The following is a 27261-nucleotide window of genomic DNA, read 5'->3' on the forward strand; positions in this document are numbered from 1 at the left end:
AGGTGGACTACCAACTACAGTCCAAACTCCAACTCTATGCATGGAGAGATAGATATAGAAGAGAGAGAATCTTCAACGATTCTCTTCCATGATTTTTTTTAAATTGTGGATACATACATCTTCCTAACATACTGGTTCTACCTCCATCAAATGAAAAGATTCCTCACCTCGATGCCCTCATGAGTCGCCACCTTTGCTACCCTCATTGCCCCCAACTCCTCCCTTTCCCTCTTCTCCATTATTAACAAGCCTAATTGGCAATCTCCTAGTGAATTCTCTCACCAATGTCAGTGAGGCCACAAACCTTACGACACCTTTCTCCAATAGGCCTAACGAGCAATCTCTTGGTGAATTCTCTCACTAATGTCAATGTCTTGCATGAGGCCACAAGCCCTGTGAAAGCATAGGTGGTGAAAGGCCTTCATCAGGTGAAAACAACGTTCCTTAGTCTTCTACACTTTCGCCCCATACATATCGATCAAAGCACTGCAACTTCGTGGACACAAAACTGGTGGCGCTTACAAGATACTCATCAACCACAAACATCAAGAAAACTTGTAATTGAATTGGACTGATAACATTGAGAGTAGCGGAATTAAAGCAATAGCGGTAGCATTTAGACAAGTGTCCTCCTTTCCCCTTTGAGAGAGAGAGCTTGAATAATTAATTAATTAAACTAAATTCTCATTGGACCTCTCTCAAGGCCATCCAATAGGCTTTAGGCACACTATGAGAGCAACCTTGTTAGGGGCTTGACATGTGTCCTATATGCCTCTTGTGGAAGGGGTGTCCCTTGGGTGAGTGGTAGGGTATTTTCTCTCATCCCCTGCTCTTGGGGTTCGCCCCCTCTTTTGTAGGCTTCCTTTGACTTCAAGCACCTCAAGCACCTTGGCCTTCAAGCATGACAAGCACCTTAGTCAGCTCAAGCATGACAAGCACCTCAAGCACATGCTTAGCTTACCCTAAGGTCTAAGGACTTTTAACACTAACCTTGGAGGACTTTAATGAAGCTAACCCTAAGGTCTTTTAAGCTCCATTATTTGCACATTGTTCTTCAATAGACCATTTCCTTTTGAGCCCGTGTCAAGATGTAACCATCTCCTTTTTGGCCCCATGTTGAGTTAGGTCTAGCAACACATATCCATGTTCTAGCTCTTGTTTTCCCTTTTACCTTCCCATGTTAAATGATCAATTTAATATGAGAAAATCATTTAGGTAAAGCTAGATATTAGATTTTATGACAAAACTTATTGTGTGTGTAGCACATGGAGTGCTACCATGCATGAGAGAACGAGAAAGAGGGAAGAACTTTGTCAATTAGAGGAGAATCTTCATAGATTCTTCTCTTTCAAGCTCTTTCAAAATCGTGCACACATACCTACTCCAAAAAGAGTATTTTTGGCTTCAAATCATAGATTAGAGGAGAGTCTCCGTAGATTCTCCTCTTTTGACCTCTTTCAAAATCGTGCACACATACCTACTCCAAAAAGAGAAATCTCTATGATTGTATTTTTGGCTTCAAATCATTGTTTTTTCTTTAATTCTAAATCTTGAGATTGAGAAAACCAAAACCATTCTCTTTGCTTTTGCACTCAAATCTTTCTTCCCCCCCCCCCCCTCTTTCTCATTAGGACTCCTATTCTTTATTATTAAACCTATTTTTTTCTCTTTTAAAGCAGACCATGTTCAATTTTATAACATTTCTTATGCTTGAAGTAATGTAAACGGAAAGCCAATTTAATCTTTTGTTAACTTGCTTACCATAGCATTTTGTCACAATTATGCACAACCCCAATAAGTATTATGCACTTACATATATAGCGCACTAGGTGGGCGATTCTGAGAAGTCCGCGGAACTCGAAGATGGCTGCAGCAGTGAAGGATTTACGCAGCAAAGCGGAGCTGGATGAGGTATTGCAGCAGAAGGGCTCGGCTGCTCTTCATTTCTGGGCCTCATGGTGTCCCGCCTCTGCGCAGATGGATGCTGTCTTTTCTCACCTATGCTCCGACAATCCCACCGTTCACTTCTTCAGGGTCTCTCTCTTCATCTATGGAAAGGGATGTTCCTTCATGTATTGAAGAAACGTGTCTGACCCCTATTCCTTCTTTGCAGGTTGAAGCAGAAGAGACACCGGATGTCTCAGAGGCTTACAATGTCTCAGCTGTTCCCTTCTTTGTTTTTTTCAAGGTGAGATAACCTTTTTTCTTTGTCTCATTGCTTCCCTTTTCAATGGTTTTGAATGTTTTAAGACGTATTGGTCTTTAATTTACATTCTTGTCTTTTGCGACTCATCTGCCTTGCCATGGGGTTCATTGGTTTAGTAGCTCTCAGAATTTTTACAGAAGCCTTGTGTTGACTCATGGTGTTTTTTATGATATTCTGCGTGCAGCTTACTGTCACTTATATTTCTGACGTTCACATAATCAATCCCAATTGGCTTGTACAACAGCTGCTATTAAATGCTTCTTGACCTTGGGTTTAGAACCGTGAAGTCGACATTCATAGTTAAGCTATTGAAGAGTTAGAGAAGGTTGAGTGATAGACAAATCAGTGAGTAGGATTTTGTGACTTGTTATGAGAATCCAATTGGTCAATGCGAGAATTTTTAATGTACGTCAGCATGTACAATGTGCTCTCTCTCTCTCTCTCTCTCTCTCTCTCTTTCTCTCTCTCTCTCTCTCTCTCTCTCTCTCTCTCTCTCTCTCTCTCTCTAGACTCAATGCTCATACACCTCACATAGTGAGAGCAACCGGATCATCGTACGGGACGCTTGGCAATTAGACATTCGAGAGAAGAATTACACCAAGATAGCCTCTTCCATTGAAGATGATGTAATATAGAGAGCACTTCATGACTATTCTAGAGGATGGCTTCATCCAACGGCGATACGCCACATAGCACTAGGGTGGGGATTGAGAGTCTCATCTTAGAGATTAGAGATTGAGGTTGGGTGTAACAAACTTGGACACCCCAAGTCAAGATTCTACCGCGACACAGCAGAGATTCTGTTCAAAACACTTCACAAATCAAAAGAGAGTCGACATGGCCCGGCGTAGTTCTGTGCCAAGAGGTATTGGCCCCAAAGACTAGCGCCCCTTTCGGTATTTCTTTTACATTAATCTTTGAGCAAAGGACAACCGACCTGCGGGTGCTAGCTCTCAGACTCTGCGTCCAGATGCTCTGCAGAGTGAGTCCCTTGGGTCACTTATAAAGATTTACAAGGGTTGCTAAAAGCAGAGCCCCAAAAGCATTAAACTTAAAAGCAATGGCTTCAAAAGCCTTATTGGCTAAAATCTGCCAACAAAAAGCAATCAGTGTAAACTGCGGAAATTTGTATAGCCAGCCAACGTAAAAAGCGAAATTCCTTACGCATTGCCACGTCAGCAACCGGTCAACGCTTTTTCCGGCTATTCGTACTGTCAGTGCGAACTACGGGATTCCGTACAGCTGTGACGTTAGTCCAAGTCCATGTTAGCGTGTGTCTGTCCGGGCACTGCCACGTCATCAATTTGTGACGAATTGTAATCGCCCTTGATTACGCTTGCAAAACAGACAGAGGCCATAAACTGTCTTAGTAGACACGGACTGTTAGTACCGACGCACTAGACACGACACATCTAACACTTGTACAAAACATTAGTCACATCACTAGACATCACTCGACATTACAGGACGATTCACATAAAAATTCATTCCAAATCTCAGACCATGACTGCCAACAACGTACTTAGTAATCGCATCTAGATCCATTCTGGACCTCATTGATCCGCGATTAACTAATCCTTATTGCGATCATGTCTATAGAGATTTATGAGACCGAAATGCTACAGTCATTTTGTCTTTCAATTCCTGCACTCAAACAAATTAAATGAGAGAGTAGAAATCAATCCTATCGTTTTTCGGGAATTCCAAGTCATAAAGTCATACAACAGAATACTGGTAAGTCCATTAGTATTCCTAAAACCCAAAGGGGACATCAATGGCCTTATTAAAAAATCGGGGTAATCTGTTGACGAAGGAGCGGAGTAACGCTAGGTCCTTCTTCATCCACTTCGCATCCAATGTAGGATAGTTCTTGAATTTAACCAAGAACCGCCGAATCACTTTACCTTTCATCTTTCTTTCCTTGTGTGCCAAAATCTGTCCTGGAACGAGTATCTCCTCGCTTTCCTCCACTTTAGGTTGCTCATCAGGCTCCCCATCAACGGGCACATCACCTTTAAAAGGCTTCAATAGACTCACATGGAATGCATTGTGAATTCCAAGTATCGGGCAGCTTGAGTCGAAAGGAGACATCATTTATCTGGAAAGGGCCATAATACCTCATGCTAAGCTTTGGAAAAAGCCGCTCCTTTCCCTTCCGTTTTCTTAGGCGTACCTTCTCAAAACGTAAGAGCACCCAATCGTCTTCCTTTAATTTCAAATCTCGTCGATGTCTATCTACTGCCTTCTTATGTCGTTCTTGAGATTTCGCTAAAGCCTCCCGGACCTTGGCAAAAGTAGTGTCCAAGTCCCTCGTGTACTTGTCGGCTTCAAAAATCTTGTCCTTAGTGCTGAGAAAGGGTGGAACCTTCGGAGCACCTTCAATTATCTCAATGGTGCCTTCCTTGTCGAAGAGTGGACCGTGTTATTGTAGGCAAATTCCACCATGGTGCCTTCCCCGTCGAAGAGTCGATCGTGTTGTTATTGTAGGCAAATTCCACCAAATGCAAATATTTTTCCCATTGAGTCTTCTGATCCGAGATGTAAGACTTCAATAAATCCAGAACAATTGAATTTGCAATCTCAGATTGCCCATCTGTCTGCGCGTAGATTGATGACGAGAACTGTAACCGTATGCCGATGTTCTTCGAAATAGCCCTCCAAAACAAACTCGTGAATCGGGGATCTCTGTCGAAGACTATTGTCTCAGGCATGCCATGTAATAAAAAATTGAGTGCGATGAACAGTCTCGCTAAATGATCCGGCTTGACTGTTTTCTTCATTGGAATGAAGTAAGCTTGCTTGCTAAATCTATCGATGACAGTCCAAATGCCATCGTGTCCACTTTGAGTCTTTGGGAGATCAAAAATGAAATCCATTGCAGTACTTTCCTAGGGGCGGGTGGGAATGGGTAAAGGTTGTAGTAATCCCTATGCCTTATGCCTGTCAAACTTGACCTTCTGGCATACTAAACAATTGCGAACAAAGTCGTCCACATCCTTCTTGAATCTCGGCTAAAAGAAATAACTCTCCACACCTCTCAAGGTGATGTCGATGCCGCGGTGACCCGTAAAAGGTGGACAATGGCACTCGGTCAAAACCTTTTCCCCCAACGGCTGTGTGATGCACATCATCTTTTTTTTCATCATGTAGCCATCCGGTATGGAATATCCCGCTACTACCTCTCCATTCTGTATTCAAATAAATACATCGGAAATATCCGGATTGGTGGCGTACTGATCAACCATATCCTCGAAGCTTCTATGATGTATCGCAGAAATAGCCAAGACTAAGGGCTTCCGAGACAATGCATCTGCCACCAAGTTTTCTTTCCTTGTACATGAACAATCTGGAAGTGAAACTGTGTCAAGATATTAGCCCACCGCATCTACGTTTTTGAAAGCTGCTTCTGTGACAAGAAGTAGCGTAAACTTTGATGATCAATGAAGATCGTGAAATCGGCTCTAATTAGGTAATGTCGCCACTGAGTAAGAGCATGGATCACTGTCAATAGCTCTTTCTCATAAATTTGTGCTGTCAATTCTGGCCTTGAAAACAATCGGCTTTCATAGGCAATTACATGGGCTTCTTGTATTAAGAACGCTCCCAAACTACGACCACAAGCATCACAATATACTTCGAATGACTTTTGCAAGTCTGGCAAAGCCAACACTGGTCTAGTAGTCAGTTTTTCTTGAAGTGTCTGGAAGGCTGTCACCTCTGTGGGTCTCCTCGAGAAAGGACGCCTTTTTGAGTCAATATGTGCAAAGGGGAAGCTACCTCTACAAACTTTCGAATGAACCGCCTATAATAAGAACACAAGCCCAAGAAGCTTCTAACTTTATGAACATTCTTCAAATCTGGCCAATCGCGGATAGTCTCAATCTTGGCCGGGTCCATCTGTACTCGTGTTGCTGAGATGATGTGTCCTAGAAAGTGTATCTCCGGCAAGAAAAATTCACTCTTTTTGGCATTGATAACCAATCTGTGATCACGCAATGCTTGAACGACCTGTAGCAAACGGTGTCGATGTTCTACTTCATCCTTGGAGAAAACTATAATATCATGAAAGAAAGTGCCCACAAAAGATCGATGCTCTCAGAAAATCCTATCGATCATTCGGTTGAAAGTCGCTGGAGTATTGGTAAGTCCCAATGGTATCACCAAAAATTCATATAAACCGATACTTGTCCGAAAGGCTATCTTCTTGTAGACATCTCCCGGGGGCGATTTTGATCTGATGATATCCGCTTTTCAAATCAATCCTGTTGAAACAAGAGGATCCCTGAAGTCGGTCCAGAATATCATCAATCCTTGGAATCGAAAGTCTCTTCTTGATAGTGATTTTATTGAGAGCTCTATAGTCAATGCACATTCTCCAAGATCCGTCTTTCTTTAATACCAACAAAACTGGAGAGCAGTAGGGTGAAGTACTCGGTTGGATAAGACCTTTTTCTAGGAGGCCTTTCACTTGGTTCATGATCTCTTCATTGTGGGCTTGGCTAACACGGTAAGGTGGCCGGTTCGGTGGTGTGCTTCCAAGAATCATATCAATAATATGATCATCAGGACAAGATGGCGGTAACTCGCTTGGCAAGCCCTCAGAGAAACGATCAGCATGTGTGTGGAGAAATTCTCGGCGTTCTTTGTAAATTTCAAACATGTTCGTTTTGTGTTCATCATTCAACTCTTTCAAATAGATCGAGTAAACAAAAAGACTGGATTTAGTTAATTTGGAAATGGCTGAAGTCGATACAATAGGGATGAACTTGCCCTTCAGTTTTACATCAAGTACAATTTTTTTGCCCTTTTCATTTGTCAAAGTTGGTTTGTCACAAAGTGATGACGTGGCGGACAGCAGAAACCCTAATTTTTGCTAGAAACCCTAATTTCCGAAAATCGCGGAGGCTTTTTTTTTTTTGAAAATGATGAGCGACGCGAATTTTGCTTTTTTTTTTTTTATATAAAAAAAGTGAAAAGACTCTCTAAGAGAGAGAGAGAACTGATCCTTTTTATTCTAAAAGCTTTTGGGGCTTTGCTTTTGGGCATCCCTTGTACCTTTAAATAAGTAGGGCTTCACTTCTCAGAGTATCTGGACGCAGAGTCTGAGAGTGAAACCCTAACCGCTCTCTTGTACTTTGATTATTGATTAATACAAAAAGAAATACCGAAAGGGGCGCCAATCTTTGGGGCCAATATCTCTAGGCACGAACTCCGTCGGGCCAGTGCAAATCTATTGTGATCTGTGAATTGTTTTGAAGTGGTTATTTGGTGCTGTCGCGGTTGATTCTTGACTTGGAGTGTCCAAGTCTGTTACAGTGGTATTAGAGCACGACCGATTTCTCTTCTACGGGAAATCCGATCCCCGATTTTTTTTTTTCCGCGGCACCTATGGCTTCACGCAAGGATCAGTCGACTCCCTCTGCATCTGGAGATGCGAGCAGGGATCACAGCGAAGATTCCGGCAGAGAGTATGGCCCACCTTGGCCTACTCAGGCGGAGCGGCGAGAAATGGAGCGTCGCCAGTTGATCGGCGATGCAACAAAGATGATGCTCAATTTTGCCAAGGACCTGAAGATGGCAAAATATATGAACTAGACCTCTTTGGAAGAGGTACAGATGGAGTGGCAAAGAACCACAACACCACTCCCGAAACCCGCTCTCAAGAAACCTTCTGCCTCCAAGAAAATATACGGAGAAGGAACTGGAGAACGTGGTTGATGCACGGATTGCTCAGCTTTTTGACGCGCAAAAGAAAGGCAAAAAGCACGGCAAAAAGCAGAAGAAAGGCACTGACTTTTCGGGATATTTGGGTCGTCGGTCGACTTTTTGACAAGGCAAAAAAAAAGAAGAAGAAGCGTGTTCGATTTGAAGGAGTACCCAGTAGTTCTTCTTCTTCTTCTTCTTCTTTTGATTGTTCTTCTAGCTTCTTGGATTCGAGCGAAGAAGACAGAAAAGGAAAAAAGCGAAGCAAGAAGCAACGCTTTAGAAAGGGCAAGAGAAAGGCAAAGAAGGCTAAATCTCGCCCAGAGACTGACAGTTCTACTGAGGACTCGTCTACAGACAGCTCAGATTCCGATGACGGAAAGTTTTATGCGAACAAGAAGAATTTTTACAAAGCCAACGAGTATGACTTTCTCAAAGATAAAAGCAAGAAAGTCCGAGAGTTTGAGGAAGGTGGCCACTCGATCAAGTTTGATACTTTTTCAGGATACTCAGATGCTTCGAAGGCTTGGTCTTTTATACAGCAGTTTGACATCGCTTTCGCGGGAGGACGCTATTCAGAGCACTCCAAGATTCGGAGAGCTACCTCTTACCTTAAGGGGAATGCTCGTACTTGGTGGTCCACGCTTCTTTTAAACAAGACTGCGCCAGTTAAATGGCTGAAATTTAAAAAGCTTTTTATTTCTTCTTGGTTGACGCAAGAATATGAACGAGATATACGAGCTGCTTGGAACCATCTTCGGATGACCAAGAAAGACACAATCAATGCTTATTGTGAAAGATTCTGGAGCTCTTTTCTACCCGCCTCTTCATTCAAAAAGATCTCGTTCAGAGAACAGATTGAGCGGTTTACCTTGGGTCTACCTATAGAGATCTGAGATCACTGCTTGGAACAGAAGTCAACTTCTATTCAAGAGTTGATGAGTCATGCAAAGCGGGGCTTTGCCATTCACTCTGGCAGTCTGACCTACCCCACAGATGAGGCCATGACTCAACGAGCCGAACAGACTTCTGGGAATGAAAGTAGAAAGAAAAAGAGCAACCAAGAGAAAAATGATGCACGACCCAAGCTTACTCTTGAGGAGAGAGCTCGCTTCATCAGAGAGGGGAAGTGCTTTGGATGCGGGGAACCGGGACATATTTCCGCGAAGTGCCCTAAGAAGGCACAAAAAGAACAGAATGATAAAGACGATGACAGGCATAGTAGTCTCGTACGGTCCCGTACGTTTTGTACGCGTACGATGATGTGCGGTACTAAACGAACTAAAAATTTTTATGATGTACGATGACGTTATGTACGTTCAAATTTAAAAAAACAAATAATTCTCAAGTCTAAGGGCCTAAGGCTTAGGCCTTAATACTTACTTATAGAAACTTGACATTTGTATAGATTACAAGTTAGTAGTTACAATACTACATAGTACATAGTACAATGTAAAGAGTCAAGACTCAAAGACTAAAGAGAATGAGCATTACATAAACCAAAATGATCATTGAAATTTGATAAGTAGAGACCAAGTGGCAAGGGCTACAAAGTACTCAAAAAGTGGCAAGGGATACAAAAAAGTGGGGGGACCAAGTGGCAAGGGCTACAAAGTACTCAAAAAGTGGCACACCATAATAGAGAGACTAAATAGTAAAGTCACTAGTCAGTAGTGCTCTCATCATCTTCCTCATCTTCCTCTTCTGAGCCTTGCTCATCAACATCATCCTCTTCCTCACAAGAGTGGAAGGATGACGGCTCATAATCTCCATCACTAATGAGGTTGCCTTCATCATCATACTCTGGCTCTCGAGGCTCTCTATCCTCGGAAGTGATGGCCGCCGCACAAGAGCCGCTTCCGGAGCCTCGCCGCACATAGGTCCTAGGAGCCTCCGTGGGTGTTGTTGATGCTTTGCCTCTACCTCTTGTAGCCCTGGCACCTCTGCCTCTTGTAGCCGATGTAACTCCATGGATGACGACCTTCTTGCGTGATCGTGTGCGAGAAACTCGGCGATCAATCTCCTCAAGCTCCAAGTAGAGCTCACGAAAAATCATTTGCTCCTCAGGGTCTTGCTCTTTATTGACACTCTTTAGAGTGTCAATCGTAAGTGTGAGCTCATCCACGTTGACCTATTTGACATTTACAACATTGGACAATGAAAACATAATTAGTATATTCAAACTAATTAAAGACTAGACTCTAGAGTATAGAAAATGGAGAGTAGTGATTATAATTTATAATTTATACCCGTCGAGCCATAGGCATCTCATGCATAGAGCGCAACATGCGTAAATTGGAGCGACAATAGATAAGTCGCTCTAATTGCTTCGTTGAGAGCTTGTTTCGGATTTTGGTGTGGATGAGGGAGTATGCGGACCAATTACGCTCACATGCTCCCGATGAGCAATCCTAAAACACATCAAGAGAGGCATAAGCTATAAGAGACTATAGTTGAAGAGATTAAGCATAAAATGTAAAAGGTTGAGGCTTGTCGCTTACTTGGCCAAGAACCCTCAAAGCAAGTCGTTTGAGAGTAGGCAATTGATAGCCAAAGCTCTCCCACCAAAATAAAGGCTTCACCAAGGATTGCCGCTTCCAACACAAGTTGGAAGTAAATGCGGTGCCTCGTTGGTCGCTATAGTTGATTACCTCTTGGAGAAATGCTCCAATGTCCTCTTCTTTTAGCACCTTAAAGAGGTAATTGTTGCGCTCCTCAATAAGCTCTTGATTTGCAAAGAGTTCGGGCTTCTTGTAAGCCGGATGCAAGAGAGCCGCAAAGTAATGGATAGGTCTCTTCATCCAATCCCACCGCTTTGTGATTAGGAGGAGAATGTCGTCTCTCTTGGGAGAGTCCTCGAGGTAATCACTACAAGAAGAGAGAGGAAATGTACTAAGTAGAGAAACAAGCATGTAGAATTTAAATATATAGAGAATGACATATGTAATAATAAATATGTAGTTATACCGTGTTCCATCGGGAGCCCCATCTAGGATTGTAGACTTCTCAATCTCCTTGGAAGCTTCCTCCATGAAGTGCCATAGAAGCCCAATAGTTGCCCCTTCCATGTCGGTCATGCGGAGAGCCTTGTACAAGGGCAAGATCGCAACGACAAGACCCTTAATTTCTTGCCAAAACTCCTCCCGCAAGCAAAGCCGCTGGATGGCTTTTGCATCTTGTTGGGAAGCGGCGGACTCTCCATTCATCCACTCCTTAAACTCATCGGAGACCATGGTCTTTTGTATTTTGTTTTGCACATCATAGAGCCGCTCTAGAAGTAGCCACATGGCGGCAAAGCGAGTGGCCGATGGCTTCTTCAACTCAAGGTCGGAGTAGGTGCGGTAAATGGCAAGCACCCTCACTTTGCCGTTGATGAAATTGATGATGGAGAGTGCTTGGTTGAGGATATCTTTCACCCAACCTAGCTCCCCTATGTCTTCAAAGAGAAGGTCAAGGCAATGAGAGGCACATGGAGTCCATACTATGGATGAAAATTCCTTCTCTAGCCTCTTACTCATTGCCTTGCAATTTGAAGCATTGTCGGTAATCACTTGCACGACATGCTCCGCACCAACCTACACAAGAGGCATTTGTGACAAGAAGAGTTAAAACTTAAAAATTAAAACATAGGACTCATTGGCAATTGCTCAAGACATAAAGGCTCGATTTACGGTTTTACCTCAAGAATGGCTTGGCGGATGTGCTTCCAAATGAATGCCCCGGTCACTTTCTTCCCTCTCGAACCCGCATCCACCGCCCGTAATAAGTACGTGCCAAGAGGACAAGAAACAAGAATGTTGATGATGCCCCTCTTCTTGTGGTCGCTCCATCCGTCGGAGAGGATAGAGCATCCATACTTTGCCCAACCTGCACGTACGGGCTCAAGTGACTTGTCAATCCTTGCCCTCTCTTCATCAAGCTTCTTTGTTCTCATGTCATGGTATGACACACCCGTCCACCTTTCGCATGGACCAACCGTCGCAATTGCTATGATCATCCTCTTCCATCGCTCCAACCGAAGAATGTTGAAGGAGAGATTGCATTCAATCACCGTGCGGGCAATCTCTATTTCCGCGATTCTTTGTCTCTCCTTGAGGAAAGACAAGGGGCCGGAGCATCCACCCACCGATTTCGCAAGAGAAGTTTGCTTTGCCATCTTCGGAGGCCGGCCACCATCACTTGAAGACCCCTTGAACTTCTTGGACTTCTTGGAGGAGGCACTACCATCACATGAGGCCGCGGTGGCACCGGTAGCCATGGACATAGTTGGAGAGGCCTCTCGTTCCGAATCGGAGCTATCAACATCCGGCGACACGAACTCATCCGAGGTGACTCTACCGTTGTGTGTCTTCAATGGAAGATACTTTCTCTTGCATTCCGCAAGGATATCTTCGGGGATATTAGGACATGGCCCCGCTTGTCCTCCCATCTTTGTCAAGTGGATGATGAGACGGGTGACGGAAGAGGTCATAGCTTTTGGGCAATATTTGCACCACCACTTGCAAGAGTTTTGCTTGCCCCCCACCCGCTCAAAATATCGGCAATGCTTCTCAAAGGCTTCATGAGGAGGAGGCGGCATTATGTAGTATGTAGCTAGTAGCTACTAGTATGATGTATGATGTATCAATAGATTAGAGAGAGAGAGAGAGAGAGAGAGAGAGAGAGAGAGAGAGAGAGAGAGAGAGAGAGAGAGAGAGAGAGAGAGAGAGAGAGAGAGAGAGAGAGAGAGAGAGGAAGCTTGAAGGAGAGACCCGTCACGGTGTCACCCAAGGGAGCTTGAAGGAGAGAGATGGTAGACCCAATGGAGACTCGAGAGCTTGAGAGCTTGAAGCTTCAATGGAAGCACATGGAGAATCGAGATGAGAGGGTAGAGCATTGAGAGGCTTAGGGCTAAAGCTTGTAGCTTGTAGTTGTAGGTTGTGTTGGATAACAAAGGGGAAGGGTTGCTTAAATAGGAGAGGAAGAGCATGTGAGGCTTGACATTTAAGCAATGGGCATTGGCCCTTGGGCAATAAGCATGGCAATGTGCCAATGGCCCATGGGCAATAAGCATGGCATTTGGCTTCAAAAACTGCCCGCAAACGGCTCCAAAAGGCCTACAAACTGGACGTTGCAAAACGGTCAAAAAGCTGCCAACCGTCATAAACTGCCGAAAAAAGTCACCGGACGGAACGAACGGAACGCACGGGACGGGACGAGTCCGGCCGGACGGAACGAGACGTTCCGTTTGACGTACGAAAACTACCCTGATGACAGGTCTGAGAGTTCGAGAGCAGCTGAGGAATGTGGCAGAAAATGCAGATAGAAAAGTAGAACTGGTACCACATGGCGTGGGACCTGCACCGAATCTAATGAATGAAAGTACGAACTTTGCCGCTTTTGGGGCAAAGTGAAGGATCAGGAAGCCCTTTTGAAGGAGCCAAGGCCAACTTCTTTTCACTTGGAATTGGCGGCTCGATTTGGAATTACGCCCGACAGATTGACGCCACAGGCAGAGGTAATTCGACTCGCACCCGGATGAGATGTTGCCATTACACCGAGCATTGACAAACTTTGTTTGCAATGATAGGGGTGTTCAGGGCACGCGAGTGACGTTCTACTCAAGATCCCTTGGTACCACAAGAACTACGCCGTGGATGACCACCGGGCCGAGAAAGCGACTTTGATAAATGAAGGGCTTAGAGATTGTACTTGATAAACTTCAGTTTCTTACTCATTCTTTTGGGAGAGAACTGAACGCTGGATAAAGGTTGAATATGTTTTGACTTGATCAAAAGAACGCCAAGATTTTTCTCCACACTCATGCCGATTGCTTTTCAGAGGGCCTGAAGATCAAACCATTGATTCTGATACCTGGAAGCACGCCACTGAATCGGCCACCTTACCGTGTGAGCCGAGTACAGAATGAAAAGATTATGAACCTACTGAAAGACCTCTTGGAAAAGGGTCTTGTCCAGCCTAGTACTTCACTGTATTGCTCTCCAGTGTTGTTGGTTTTTGAAGAAAGACGGATCTTGGAGAATGTACATCGATTATAGCACTCTCAACAAAATCACCATCAAGAACAGATTTCCGATTCCTAGGATCAATGATATACTTGACAGGTTACAGGGATTCTCGTGCTTTAGCAGGATTGACTTGAAGAGTGGATATCATCAGATCAGGATAGCACCAGGAGATGTCTACAAGACACCTTTTTGGACGACTTTTGGGTTATTTGAGTTTTTGGTGATGCCTTTTGGCGTAACCAATGCTCCTGCGACATTTAACCAAATGACGGACAGGATTTTTCGAGAGTACAGGCTATTTGTTGGCACTTTCTTTGACGACATCATTGTTTTCTCCGAGAATGAGGCAGAACACAGAGATCATCTGCTTCAAGTCTTTCAGGCATTACGATATCACACGTTAGTGATTAATGCAAAGAAAAGTGAATTTTTCCTACCAGAGATAAACTTTTTGGGACACATTGTGTCAGCACAGCAGGAGTGCAAATGGACCCGGCCAATATAGAGACTATCCGTGATTGGCCCAGGAGTGCAAATGGACTCGGCCAAGATAGAGACTATCCGTGATTGGCCCGATTTGAGGAATGTCCATGAAGTTAGAAGCTTCTTGGGACTGTGTTCGTACTACAGGCGGTTCATACGAAAGTTTGCGGAGGTTGCTTCCCCTTTGCATACCTTGACACAGAAAGGAGTACCTTTTTCGTGGGGACCCACAGAGGTGACTGCCTTTCGGACACTGAAAGAGAAATTGACTACGGGACCTATTTTGACTTTGCCGGACTTGCAAAAGTCATTTGAAGTATATTGTGATGCTTGTGGTCGTAGTCTGGGTGCGGTCTTGATGCAAGAAGGCCATGTCATAGCTTACGAGAGTCGTTTGTTCTCTAGGCCGGAGATGACAACACAGATCTATGAGAAGGAGCTTTTGGCGGTTATCCATGCTCTTACTCAGTGGTGGCACTACCTACTTGGAGCGGATTTTACTGTCTTTACAGAGCATCAGAGTTTGCGCTACTTCTTGTCACAGAAGCAACTTTCGGAAAAGCAGATGCGGTGGGCGAACATCTTGTCACAGTTCCACTTCCAGATTGTCCATGTGCTGGGACAGAAGAATGTGGTGGCAGATGCTTTGTCTCGGAAACCGTTTGTCTGGCTGTTTCCGCGATACATCATAGGAGCTTTGAGGATATGGTCGATTAGTGTAACAAACTGCTGACGTGTCAAAGCCTAAAGAATGGAGCCAACTTACAGATGCCGGCCGAGGGGCCTAAACCCTAAGAAGAACAAGCAGTAGAAGAAGTGTCACAGAGTGAGGACGTGGTTGCCCGAGTGCAGAAAACCCTAACCCTAATTTCTACCAGAAACCCTAATTCTGAAAACCCTAATTGTAGAAACCCTAATTGCTGAAACCCTAATTCTGGAAACCCTAACCCTAAAACCTGCAAACCCTAATTTCTGCCAGAAACCCTAACTGCTGAAACCCTAATTCTGGAAACCCTAACCCTAAAACCTGCAACCCTAATTTCTGCCAAAACCCTAACCCTAACCCTAAGGCAGCAGACAAATTCCGACAATTGCGCTGACATGATGACGTGGTAGGTTGTACGGATTCCCGTGATTTACACTGGCAGCTTTTGGCATTGTTTTTTGGACCATAAGCTTTTGAGTTTGAAAGTTTTTCATGTAAACTGCTTTTTGGACCAGAAGCTTTTGAGTTTTAAAGGCTTTTTACTATAATTGCTTTTCAGGCCAAGGGCCTTTAAATATGAGGCTAGGGCTCATTCTCTGGCATGCTTCAGTACGAAGGTGCAGAGTCTGGAGTACCAGCTTGTACTTTGATGATGCAATATAAAGAAATACCGAAAGGGGCTCCAAGGTTTGGGGCCAATACTCTCTGGGGTGGAATTCCGCCACTGCTGTCGAGTGTCGTCTCTCTCTCTCTCTCTCTCAATTCAGTTGTTATTGAAGTGCGAAGAGTTTGTTCAGTCTGTTCTTTTCTATTGGCACGTGGTGCCCGCCTTGTGACAGTGGTATCAGAGCATCAGGCGTGTGCTTTTCTGAAAGCATACCGGTCCTACAAAAGAGCAGACAGAGCTTTATTCGAGGATATCTTCGCCCTCCAACCCGGACTTATTAGCCACTCCCACCCTTACTTCATCGCGCATCGGGCGCGCTCCCGTCTTCACCGCAGTGTCTTACAGGGCATAAGCCAATTAAGAACCCAATACTTGGAATTCATGGATTCAGCAGAATATTTGCAGTTCCTGCTCAACGAACTCCACGACATTCTTTTGCGGCATCCTCAGCAGAATCTTCCAATGCTGCAAAGTTTTCAACAATTTTTGAACTTCATGTTACCTCCTTTGTTGCCCCAGGTGGTACCTCCTCCTCCGGCACCAGAAAGTACGAGAGCTTCTAACCGGCAACCTTCTCAGCCGTCTGTTCCAATCGGGGGAGTCTTCAGGAATATGGTGCAGCCATCTGACCCTGATCCAGTGCAACCGCCTTTGCCACCGCCATTGCCCCCACCTCCACCACCACCGCCACCAGGGTACAATGGTTGGAGCCCATATGGATACCCTTATTATCCATACTCGGCATATGCGCCTAACCAACCCAAAGATTTCAAGGATGGTGGCACGACAATCAAATTTTTCACTTTTTCTGGGGTGAAAGATCGCAAGAAAGCATTGCAGTTTCTACAGCAACTCGACAACATCTATGCTTTAAGGAACTATACAGAAGAATCCAAGATTTCTCGAGCAGCGGGATTTCTTAAAGATAATGCTATGCAATGGTGGAGTTCAATCGCGACACAACCGCATGCTCCAAGGACCTGGCAAGCTTTCAAGACAGTTTTTGCACGTAGTTACATGACTTCTATGTTTGAAGTGCGGATTTTGGCAGAATGGGGCAACTTGAAAATGCTTGCCACTGAAACCATGGACGAATATAACCAAAGGTTTCTCGATGTGTACCTTCCGGTGTCCTTCTTTAGATCTGTTCCCTTGGAGGCCCAATGCGAGCGATACACCATTGGACTACCATCACCATTGCAGGAATATTGTCTATCCAAGCAAGTCTCTACCATGCAAGAACTTATGGACCATGCCATGGTCGGCTACAAACTGATGAAGGGAAAGCTAGAGTTTACCACAGAAGAATCTCCGGCCACTAACCACAACTCTCGGCAACAACGAACAAATTCTCGAGCGTTTCGTGAAAATCAACCACAAAGGCTTCGTTTGACGCCTCAACAACGAGACACCTTACTACAAGAAGGCCGATGCTTTGGATGCTTTCAAACAGGGCACAATCATTCTAATTGTCCCAAACGCACTGATAGACCAGAGGGGCTGACGCCCGCACCATCGGTCGACAGAACCCCGGCGCCACCTCCTGCTAAGAGAGCTAGACCCGCTATTGGACTAGTTCCTGATATTTATGGCATACGCCTTGAGAGTACAAACGAATTGTGTCGAGCATATGGCAAAGTCAATGGTTTCAAAGCCCTTATTTTCTTTGACCCCGGAGCTACAGAGAACTTTATCCATCCAGAATTCTTAAAGCAGATGCACTTTGATTATGATGCAGAGGGTGGAGAAATTGAAGCTGAGCTAGCCACAGGGCAAACTCAGAAAGTAGTACCGCTCATTGGTTCTCTTCCAATGACTATTCAAGATTATCATGGAAAAGCTGATTTCCACATCATGAAGTTGGGCAATTGTGACGTTCTATTAGGCATGCCTTGGCATGACAAGAATGATGCGACTCTCCAAGTCCGGAACTGAACCATCACCGTGATGCAGAAGGACAAGCAAGTCGTCCTCAAAGTTCGGTTGTCCGAACAAAAGCCTGAATGAACTCTCTAGTTGTTTTATAGTTAGATACTTTTGAACTTTGTTTAAGAAAGTATTGTTTGAAACTTTGTTTGAAATGGATGGTATCTGTTTTGAGCCTGTTTCGGTGCCGATTTGAATTGTTTGACTCTGGTTTGATACTGGTTTCAATGATTGGTGATTTTACTCCCGGGTGGAGAAGTGGTAAATACTGTTTTGGTATTGTTTAAACCTCCGTACGATGCAGGCCGATGCTTGGGGAGCGTTTGGTTGTATGCTTGTAAAATAATTGTTGTTGTGACTCCCGGCCCAGACCTGGATGGTTATGCGGGAGGAGTATTAAGAAGTCTGAGCAGTGGTTACTCTCAGCACCTCCAAACGACGCAGGCTGCGGTCTGGGGGGCGTTTGGTTGTAAAAGGCCTCTATATCTCCCGGCCCGGACCTTTTTAGGTTATGCGGGAGGAGTGATGAGGGAGTCGTTGAATATCTCCCGGCCCGGACCTTGTTAGGTTATGCGGGAGGAGTGTTCATCGACGGCTTTATGTTTCTATGTCTTGTAACATGCATATGTGAGCATTTGTGTTGCATTGTGATGTGCCAACCACTGAATATTCCTAATTGGATGAGATTGCCTGGGTATGTAATTTTAGTGCATCAAGACACCCGAGGAAGATCAGTACGGTCTGGGTGTGATGGCTAATTTTACTACACCAGAATATCAAGAGTTCCGATCTGGACGAAAGGAGAAGCTAACTCCTTGATCAAAACAGCCGATAGGAGCAGCTAACTCCTTGATCAAAAGAGCAGAAAGGAGAAGCTAACTCCTTAATAAAAAGAGCAAACTGATTGTCCCTCGGAATGTCCCTCGGAAATTTTTGAGCTAACTTACAGATATGCTGTAATCGCGGACGATTACTCTCTTTCAAGAAGGGGAGATGTAACAAACTGCTGACGTGTCAAAGCCTAAAGAATGGAGCCAACTTCCATGCTCGAATCCTCGAAATGTCTTTCCACCCTCTTTTTTACATAGCATTTTCCATCTGCGCACCTATAATAGCTCCTGCATATACATCATTTTTATTCCTAATCATCATACAAATTCAGAAATCTCTATGATCTACTTCAAATTATTATAAGTTAATTAGAATCCTATGATCATTTGATTAACGTAAGCTGCAAAATTTCAAGATTAGCACTACCCGAAATGCCTCCTCGATTTTGCTCGAAAGTATGCCACGTCGACGCGGCATGGTTTCGAGCAAAATCTCATGCGTGGTTTGGTAAAATGTTCACAACTATTATCCAATCCCCCCTTTGGCTAAAAATGTTCACAACTATTATCTAGCTGCGAACATTTTTAGCATGCAAAAAATCGCTTAATCACCTTCATGACAACTGTCGAAAAGCCTCCTCGATTTTGCTCAAAAGTATGCCGCATTGATGCGGCATGGTTTAGAGCAAAATCTCATGCGTGGTTTGGTCCGCAAAATGCAGAGATGCAAAGATGCATGGTTTGGTCCGCTCTTTTGCTAAAAGGCCTAAACCCTAAGAAGAACAAGCAGTAGAAGAAGTGTCACAGAGTGAGGACGTGGTTGCCCGAGTGCAGAAAACCCTAACCCTAATTTCTGCCAGAAACCCTAATTGCTGAAACCCTAATTGCTGAAACCCTAATTCTGGAAACCCTAACCCTAAAACCTGCAAACCCTAATTTCTGCCAGAAACCCTAATTGCTGAAACCCTAATTCTGGAAACCCTAACCCTAAAACCTGCAACCCTAATTTCTGCCAAAAACCCTAACCCTAACCCTAAGGCAGCAGACAAATTCCGACAATAGCGTTGACATGATGACGTGGCAGGCTGTACGGATTCCCGTGATTTACGCTGGCAGCTTTTGGCATTGCTTTTTGGACCATAAGCTTTTGAGTTTGAAAGTTTTTCATGTAAACTGCTTTTTGGACCAAAAGCTTTTGAGTTTTAAAGGCTTTTTACTATAACTGCTTTTCAGGCCAAGGGCCTTTAAATATGAGGCTAGGGCTCATTCTTTGGCATGCTTCAGTACGAAGGTGCAGAGTCTGGAGTACCAGCTTGTACTTTGATGATGCAATATAAAGAAATACCGAAAGGGGCGCCAAGGTTTGGGGCCAATACTCTCTGGGGTGGAATTCCGCCACTCCGTGTCGCGTGTCGTCTCTCTCTCTCTCTCTCTCAATTCAGTTGTTATTGAAGTGCGAAAGTTTGTTCAGTCTGTTCTTTTCTATTGGCACGTGGTGCTCGCCTTGTGACAATCAGTATGCCACATATACAGATTTTGCAGATATTTTCACACGGATACGGGATGGGGAGACAGTAGCTGGATACTCCCTTCGGGAAGGCTACTTGATGAAAAAGACTATGTTGTGCGTTACACAGCCGTTCAGGGATAAGGTTATGACTGAATGCCACTGTCCACCTTTTACGGGTCACCGCGGCATTGCTACCACCATGAAAGGGGTAGAGAGATATTGCTTTTGGTGGAGACTCAAGAAGGATGTGGAAGAGTTTGTGCGCAGTTGCTTGGTATGCCAGAAGGTCAAGTTTGACAGGCATAAGGCACAGGGATTGTTACAGCCTTTACCCATACCCACCGCCCCTTGGAAAATATTGAAATGGATTTCAGTTTTTTGATCTCCCGAGAACACAGAATGATCACGATGATTTTTCCGATTACATGGCACGTCTGAGACGATTGTCTCCGACAGAGACCCCAGATTTTGAGTTTGTTTTGGAAGGCAATTTGGGAGAACATTGGCACGCAGTTGCAGTTCTCGTCATCGTTCCACTTGCAGACTGACGGGCAATTTGAGATTGCCAATTCAGTGATTTTAGATTTATTGAAGTCTTGTATCTCGGATTAGAAGACTCAATGGGAAAAGAACTTACCTTTGGTGGAATTTACCTACAATAACACGATACACTCTTCGACGGGGAAGACGCCATGTGAGATTGTTGAAAGTGCTGCGAAGGTTCCATCCTTCCTGAGCACGAAAGATTAGATATTTGAAGCGGATGAATATTCGCGAGATTTGGATACGGCTTTTGCCAAGGTTCGCGAGACTTTGCAGGAGTCTCAAGAACGACAGAAAAAGGCAGGGGATCGCCATCTTCGCGACTTGAAATTGAAGGAGAATGATTGGGTGCTCTTACTTTTGAGAAGGTACGCCTAAGAAAGAAAAAGGGAAAGGAGAGGCTTTTTCCAAAGCTTAGTATGCGATACTACGGACCTTTCCAGATAACTGAAAAGATAAATGATGTCTCCTTCCGATTGAAACTGCCAGATACTTGGAGGATTCATAATGCATTGCATGTGAGTCTCTTGAAACCTGTTAAGGGTGATGTGCCTGATGATGGGGAGCCTGATGAGCAACCCGAAGTGGAAGAAAACGAGGAGCTCCTTGTTCCTGAAGAGATTTTGGCACATAACGATACGAAGAAAGGTAAAGTCCGAAGGCGGTTCTTGGTTTAGTTCAAGAACTTTCCTGCATTTGATGCGAAGTGGATGGAGGAGGAGGACCTAGCAGATACTCCTCGGATTGTGAAACTTTACCTCGATGTTTTGCTTTAGCATAGTCTACTTCAAACAGAACCCAGAAACTCAGCTTGGCCGAAGATCTGGTGCGGTGGGATGCACAAGAGGGGAGTTACTCCGCTCCTTTGTCAACAGATGCCTCGATTTTGATACTAAAGTCACTGATGTCTCTTTGAGCTTCAGGGATACTGAGAGCTGACAGTATTCTGCTGGATGACTTTATGAAATGGAATTCCTGATAATGATACTGATTTGTTCTTGACTTCTTGTGAGTGCAGGAACTGATAGACGAAATGACTGCAGCATTTTGGTCTCATTGATCTCGAATAGACATGGTTGCAATAGGGGTTAGTCAATCGGATATCGATGAGGTCCCGATTGGACCTAGATGTGATTGCTAGCTACATTGCCGATAAATCATGGTCTAAGATCCGAATGAATGTTGAATGTCATGTGGTTTCCTGTGATGTCTGGTGATGTCCTGTGATGTGACTGTCGATTTTGTACATGTGCTAGATGTGTGTTCCTAGTACGTAGGTACTAACAGTCAGTGTCTGCTAAGACGGTTTATGGCTTTTGTCGGTTTTGCAGGCGTAATCGCGGTCGACTACAATGCTTTCAAGAGGGGGGTATATCACAAAGTGATGACGTGGCGGACAACAGAAACCCTAATTTCTGCCAAAAACCCTAATTTCCGGAAATCGCGAAGGCTTTTTTTTTTTTTTTTTGGAAAATGATGATCGATGCGAATTTTGCTTTAAAAAAAAAAAGAAGAGAAAAGACTCTATAAGAGAGAGAGAGAACTGATGCTTTTTTTTCTAAAAGCTTTTGGGGCTCTGCTTTTGGGCATCCCTTGTACCTTTAAATAAGTGGTGAGGGCTTCACTTCTCAGAGCATCTAGACGCAGAGTCTGAGAGTGAAACCCTAACTGCTCTCTTGTACTTTGATGATTGATTAATACAAAAAGAAATACCGAAAGGGGCGCCCGTCTTTGGGGCCAATATCTCTAGGCACGGAACTCCGCCGGGCCAGTGCAAATCTATTGTGATCTGTGAATTGTTTTGAAGTGGTTATTTGGTGCTGTCGTGGTTGATTCTTGACTTGGAGTGTCCAAGTCTGTTACATGCTTTCTTGGCCTCATAATCGACCACGACGTTGTTCTTATGGTACCAATGGACTCTTAGGAGGACGTCACACCTTTCCAAAGGCATGATGTAAAAGTCCTCGTGCCCTAAATACCCCTGACAATGCAAACAAAGTTTGCCAATGACAGGCGTAATGGCTATATCCATGTAGGGTGCAGCGGAATGAATGTTGTATTTCCTCAAGATTAGTGATTTATATTTGCTCAAGGTTCTTTTTAGTTCTTATCTTCCGTCTTTATGGAGAGTGCTATGATCACGAACAAAGTGAGTGGATATTGTGCGTGCAAGTGTATGAGACTGAGAGAAAGAGAGAAGAGAGATACGACACCAGAGACGTTGTAAAACCCTCCTCCGAAGGCCCCACTCTCGTTGGCGAGAGTGGTCTACTTTTGATTGCACAAAGGTGTACAATGATGTGCATGGACTGATGCAATTCGTGACTATGTGGTGACGACGATGATGACTTTAGGGCTGAATTCGATGCTCTTCTATCTGCTGTCCACAAAGGGGTAATGGCTGAGAATCTGGACCACTTTGGGGTGCTGAAGATGATTGGTTTGCTGCTGTTTTTATGGCTGAAAATCCCTGATTTGTCGAGGCTCTTATGGCTGGTAAAAACGCTGAAGCTTTAGCAAGATCAGGCTGCGTTTTTGTGGCTGTCGTCGAAGGCTGAAAACGCTGGTTTGTAGCAGGTCTAGGGCTGCGTTTTATGGCTGAAAACGCGGCCACTTGCAGGCTTTGTTGGCGATAGCAAAAAACGCTAGGGTTTGGTGCTGCCGGTCATGGGGAAAAATGCCAAGAAGGGGGCCTTGTTGGCGATGACTAATGGTGGGATAAACGCCAAGGGGGGAGATGGTATGGCGCTAGCAAACGCTAGGGGCTGATGGGGGTGGACTCACCAAGGCAAGCTTGAAGAGGGTCTTGTTGAGAGGGAGGGAGTACCTGTTGCTTGGAAGCCTCTTGTGCTCCTTGCTCATCTGCCCAATTGTGCTAACTTGGGTTTGCTTATATATTAACTTACCCAATTTGCCCTACTTAGTTCCCAACAAAAGTCACTTAATAAATAAGTGAAAAATGTCAAAAATAGGGAAAAATAGGATAAAGTCACTTGAAAAATAGGATAAAGTGCCAGATCACTTCTTATCTAGACCGATTGGACTGACGGGAACCCTGCTATGGTGTAGCTTGTCCACGGACACATAGGGTTGGATGTGTCACGTGACATCCCCTCCTTTTTAAAGTGAGGTACTGGTACCGAGCTGCATGGCTTCCTTGTAGTCTGCCAACAACTCTTGATAATCCTTGAAGAACTCTTCGTCTACCTATACTGCTTCATGGGTTCCTCGATCTTTGAACTTCAAAAAATATTGTCGTACTTGCTTCTTCGAACCATGGCGAAACCGATGCAACAACACTTGCTCCGGCTCCATGACTTCAGCTTCATCTATGATCTCCGGTTCTTCTTCTTCCGAAATGTCCTTTGGAGGTGTTCCTTGAAACACTTTCAACCAAGAAACATGGAAAACGTTGTGCATTGACCATGAGTTAGGTAACTGCAATTTCATTGAAACCTCATTAATCTTTTTGATGACTGGAAATGGACCATACATACGAAAAGACAACTTAAGACATTTCTTTCCAACTTGCTTAAGACGTTGTTTCATGATTCTTAGATATACCCAATCTCCTTCTTTGATCGAGACCTCCTGACGATGCTTGTTAGCTTGTCGAGAATAAGATTCCTGAGCCTTGCTTAGCCGAAGCTTCATACTCTCAGAAATCTCATCCAATGACTGACTCCAGCATTGGCATCAGGCATTTGATTGATCGATTTAGTCAAAAGTGATTGGAACGGATGGCCAAAAGCTGCCTCATACGGAGTTCGACCAATAGCAGAAGAAAAGGAGTCATTTAAAATAGCCTGAACCAATGGAAGATAGAGCTTCCACTGAGACTGCTGATCATGAACATAAGATTTTAACACATCAAAAGCCAGTGATTGTAAATTTTTGTTTGACCATCTGACTGTGGATGAAAAGCCGATGAAAAATTCAACTTTGTGCCAAAATTTTCAAAGAGTGCGCGCCAAAAGCTGGACATGAACTTAACATCCCTATCTGAAACAATGTACTTTGGCAAACCACAGAGGGGGTACCAATGCTTAATGGACAATCGTGCTACATCTTGGGAAGTAACTGTGGCTTTGCAAGGAATCAACACGTAGAATTTGCTGAAGCGATCAACAATTGTTAAACATTGAGTGTTCCTTGAATGCAAACTTGGTGGTAAGTTAGTCACAAAATCCATAGAGATATCCTGAAAAGGTCTCTCGAGAATAGGCAGCGGAAGCAAGAGGCCTTGCTGCTTACCTCGAGGAGCTTTTACTTTTTGACATATAGTGCACTGTGTGACATAACTAAACACATCTTTTCGCATTTTAGGCCAATAAAAAAATCGTTCAATCTTTTCCAATGTGTTGCTCATACCCCTGTGCCCACCCGTGAGAGAATCATGTGCATCATGCAATATGGTTGGCCTGAGAGAGGGCAACACACATAAACGCTGACGAAAAAATAACAATCCATCACGAATGAGATAGTTGTTGGGCCCTTGGGAAGCAAGAGCCTGCAACCAATACTTACCAAACTCCGAATCTGCATATTGATTCTTCATGCTGTCAAAAGACTCACCCTGTATAGAAAATGTGGTTCTTGACTCAAGAGCCAAAATCTGTCCTTTGCGACTCAACGCATTTGCAACAGGGTTAGCTTTTCCAGGCACATACTGAATCAAACCTCCAAATTGCTCAAAAAATTGTGACCACCGTGCTTGGCGATCACTCCAATGTGCTCTAGGCATAGACTGGAGCCACTTGAGGGCTTGATGATCTTTGCGCACTGTAAACTCTCTACCATACAGAAAATGCTTCCAATGCTTAAGAGAGTGAATGACAGACAAAAGTTCTTTATCATAAACTGAATAATTTTTTCCCGCACTATTGAGCTTCCGGCTAAGGAAAGCTACAGGACAACCATGTTGCTGAAGCACAACGCCTATGGCGACATTGCTCGCATCCGTCCATACCTCAAAGGGATCATCCCAAGAGGCAAGGATAAGACACGGTGCTTCTGTCACACCGCAACCTTGAGAGCTGCGAAAGCCTCAATGGATGCCTCGGGCAAGTCTACGCGCTGACGGCGAGTCTTTACCCCTTTCAAAACATCAGTCATAGGTGCAACAATGCGTGCAAAATTCTCTATGTGTGAACCCTATGCTTGACATAAACCAAGAAAGAACGCACATCATATGCAGTTTTGGGCAAATCCCAATTACGAACCTGTTCCACCTTCGCGGGATCTAGCTTGACGCCTTCTGTAGAAATGATATAACCCAGATAAGTGACTTCAGTAAGAAAAAATTCAGACTTCTTAGCTGCAATGTACAACTGACACTCATCCAAACGTGTTAGGTGCAACGGAATGAGTGTTTGCGCTTTGCTCAAGATGAGTGCTCCGAACTGTGCTCAAGGTTCCTTTTAGTTCTTATGGAAGGGAGAGCCTTCCGTTCTTAAGGGAAAGTGCTATGATCACAACAAAGTGAATGGACACTGTGCGTGCAAGTGTATGAGACTGAGAGATAGAGAGAGAAGAGAGATACGACTACAGAGACGTAAAATCCTCCTCCGAAGGCCCCACTGTCGTCGGCGAGAGTGGTTTACTTATGATTGCGCAAAGTGGTACAATGACGATGCAATGGACTGATGCAATCTGGGACTATGCCGGTGACGACGACGACGACTTTAGGGCTGAAATCTGTGGTCTCCTATCTGCTGAATTTCGGGGCTGTTTCGGTAGCTGAAAATCTCTGTTTTCTCTGCGTTTTTATGGGCTGAAAATGGGGGATCTTCTGGAATGGATCTAGGCTGAATTTGCTACTGTGTCAAATGCTGAAAACGCTGTTGTTTTGCTGCAAATTGGGCTGAAAACCAAAAGCGCTGCTGCTTCTATAGCGTTAGTAGAAAACGCTGCCCTGTCTAGTACTGCTGGCGATCATGGGAAAAACGCCACGGCTGAGTATGCAATGCCAAGCAAGAAACGCTAGGCTTGACTGTGGATGGCGAGGATGCAAGGGCTGAAAAACGCCAAGTGCTGGAAATGCCCGGCGAGGAAGGAACTCCAAAACGTTGGGGTACTGCTGGGGTTCTGCTGAGAAGGTGCCTGTTGAGCATGTGCTCCTGCTGCCTCTTCTGCTAGAAAGTGCTAACTTGGGTTTGCTTATATATTAACTTAGCAAAATTTCCCTACCTACTTTTGTTGGGAAGTCACTTAAAAATAATAAGTGAAAAATACCAAAAATAGGGAAAATAGGCTAAATGCACTGGAAAATTCCCGTGACTGAATCTAATGGATTCTGAAGGGAATACTGATGATCATGCTGTGTACAACCAGAGGATATGCATCTATGCTAAGTGACTGGGCATGCACGGTCTACAAATAGACTCACAAAAGTGCGAGATCATTGCTAATCTAGACTTGACTGGATTGACTGAACCCTGATCATGTTGTAGCTTGTCCACGGACACATAGGGTTGGATATGTCACGTGACAAAACGAGTTAGTACCCTTTCAACATCTCTTTCATGTTGTTCCCACGATGCAGAAAAAATGAGAATATCATCTAAAAAGATGAACACACATACACCGACCATATCGCCGAAACGACCTACCATGAGACGATTGAACGTACTCACGATACCTGTCAATCCAAAAGGCATAACAATATACTCCCATTGCC

The 27261-nt window shown here is 44.3% G+C and overlaps 2 protein-coding genes across 2 annotated transcripts in view; one reads left to right on the top strand and one right to left on the bottom strand.

Moving 5' to 3' along the window:
* The first annotated feature begins 1770 nt into the window (after window positions 1-1770).
* LOC147422765 (monothiol glutaredoxin-S17-like) overlaps window positions 1771-27261 on the top strand; it is a 64642-nt gene continuing 39151 nt past the window's right edge. Inside the window, exons 1-2 of the mRNA XM_086502661.1 lie at window positions 1771-2034; window positions 2114-2188. Coding sequence (XP_086358787.1) covers window positions 1864-2034; window positions 2114-2188 — 246 coding nt within the window. The 5' untranslated portion in view covers window positions 1771-1863. The remainder of the gene's footprint in view (window positions 2035-2113; window positions 2189-27261) is intronic.
* On the bottom strand, window positions 9385-11667 carry LOC147422766 (uncharacterized). Its single transcript, XM_086502662.1, has 3 exons — window positions 10411-11667; window positions 10159-10320; window positions 9385-10040 (listed from the first exon to the last, which is right to left on the bottom strand). The coding sequence occupies exons 1-3, from the start codon at window positions 11425-11427 to the stop codon at window positions 9573-9575; spliced, it is 1647 nt and encodes a 548-aa protein (XP_086358788.1). The 5' UTR covers window positions 11428-11667; the 3' UTR covers window positions 9385-9572.

Source organism: Adiantum capillus-veneris, chromosome 27 (genome assembly GCF_014529385.1).
Source record: "Adiantum capillus-veneris isolate H3 chromosome 27, ASM1452938v2, whole genome shotgun sequence".
NCBI classification, from domain to species: domain Eukaryota; kingdom Viridiplantae; phylum Streptophyta; class Polypodiopsida; order Polypodiales; family Pteridaceae; genus Adiantum; species Adiantum capillus-veneris.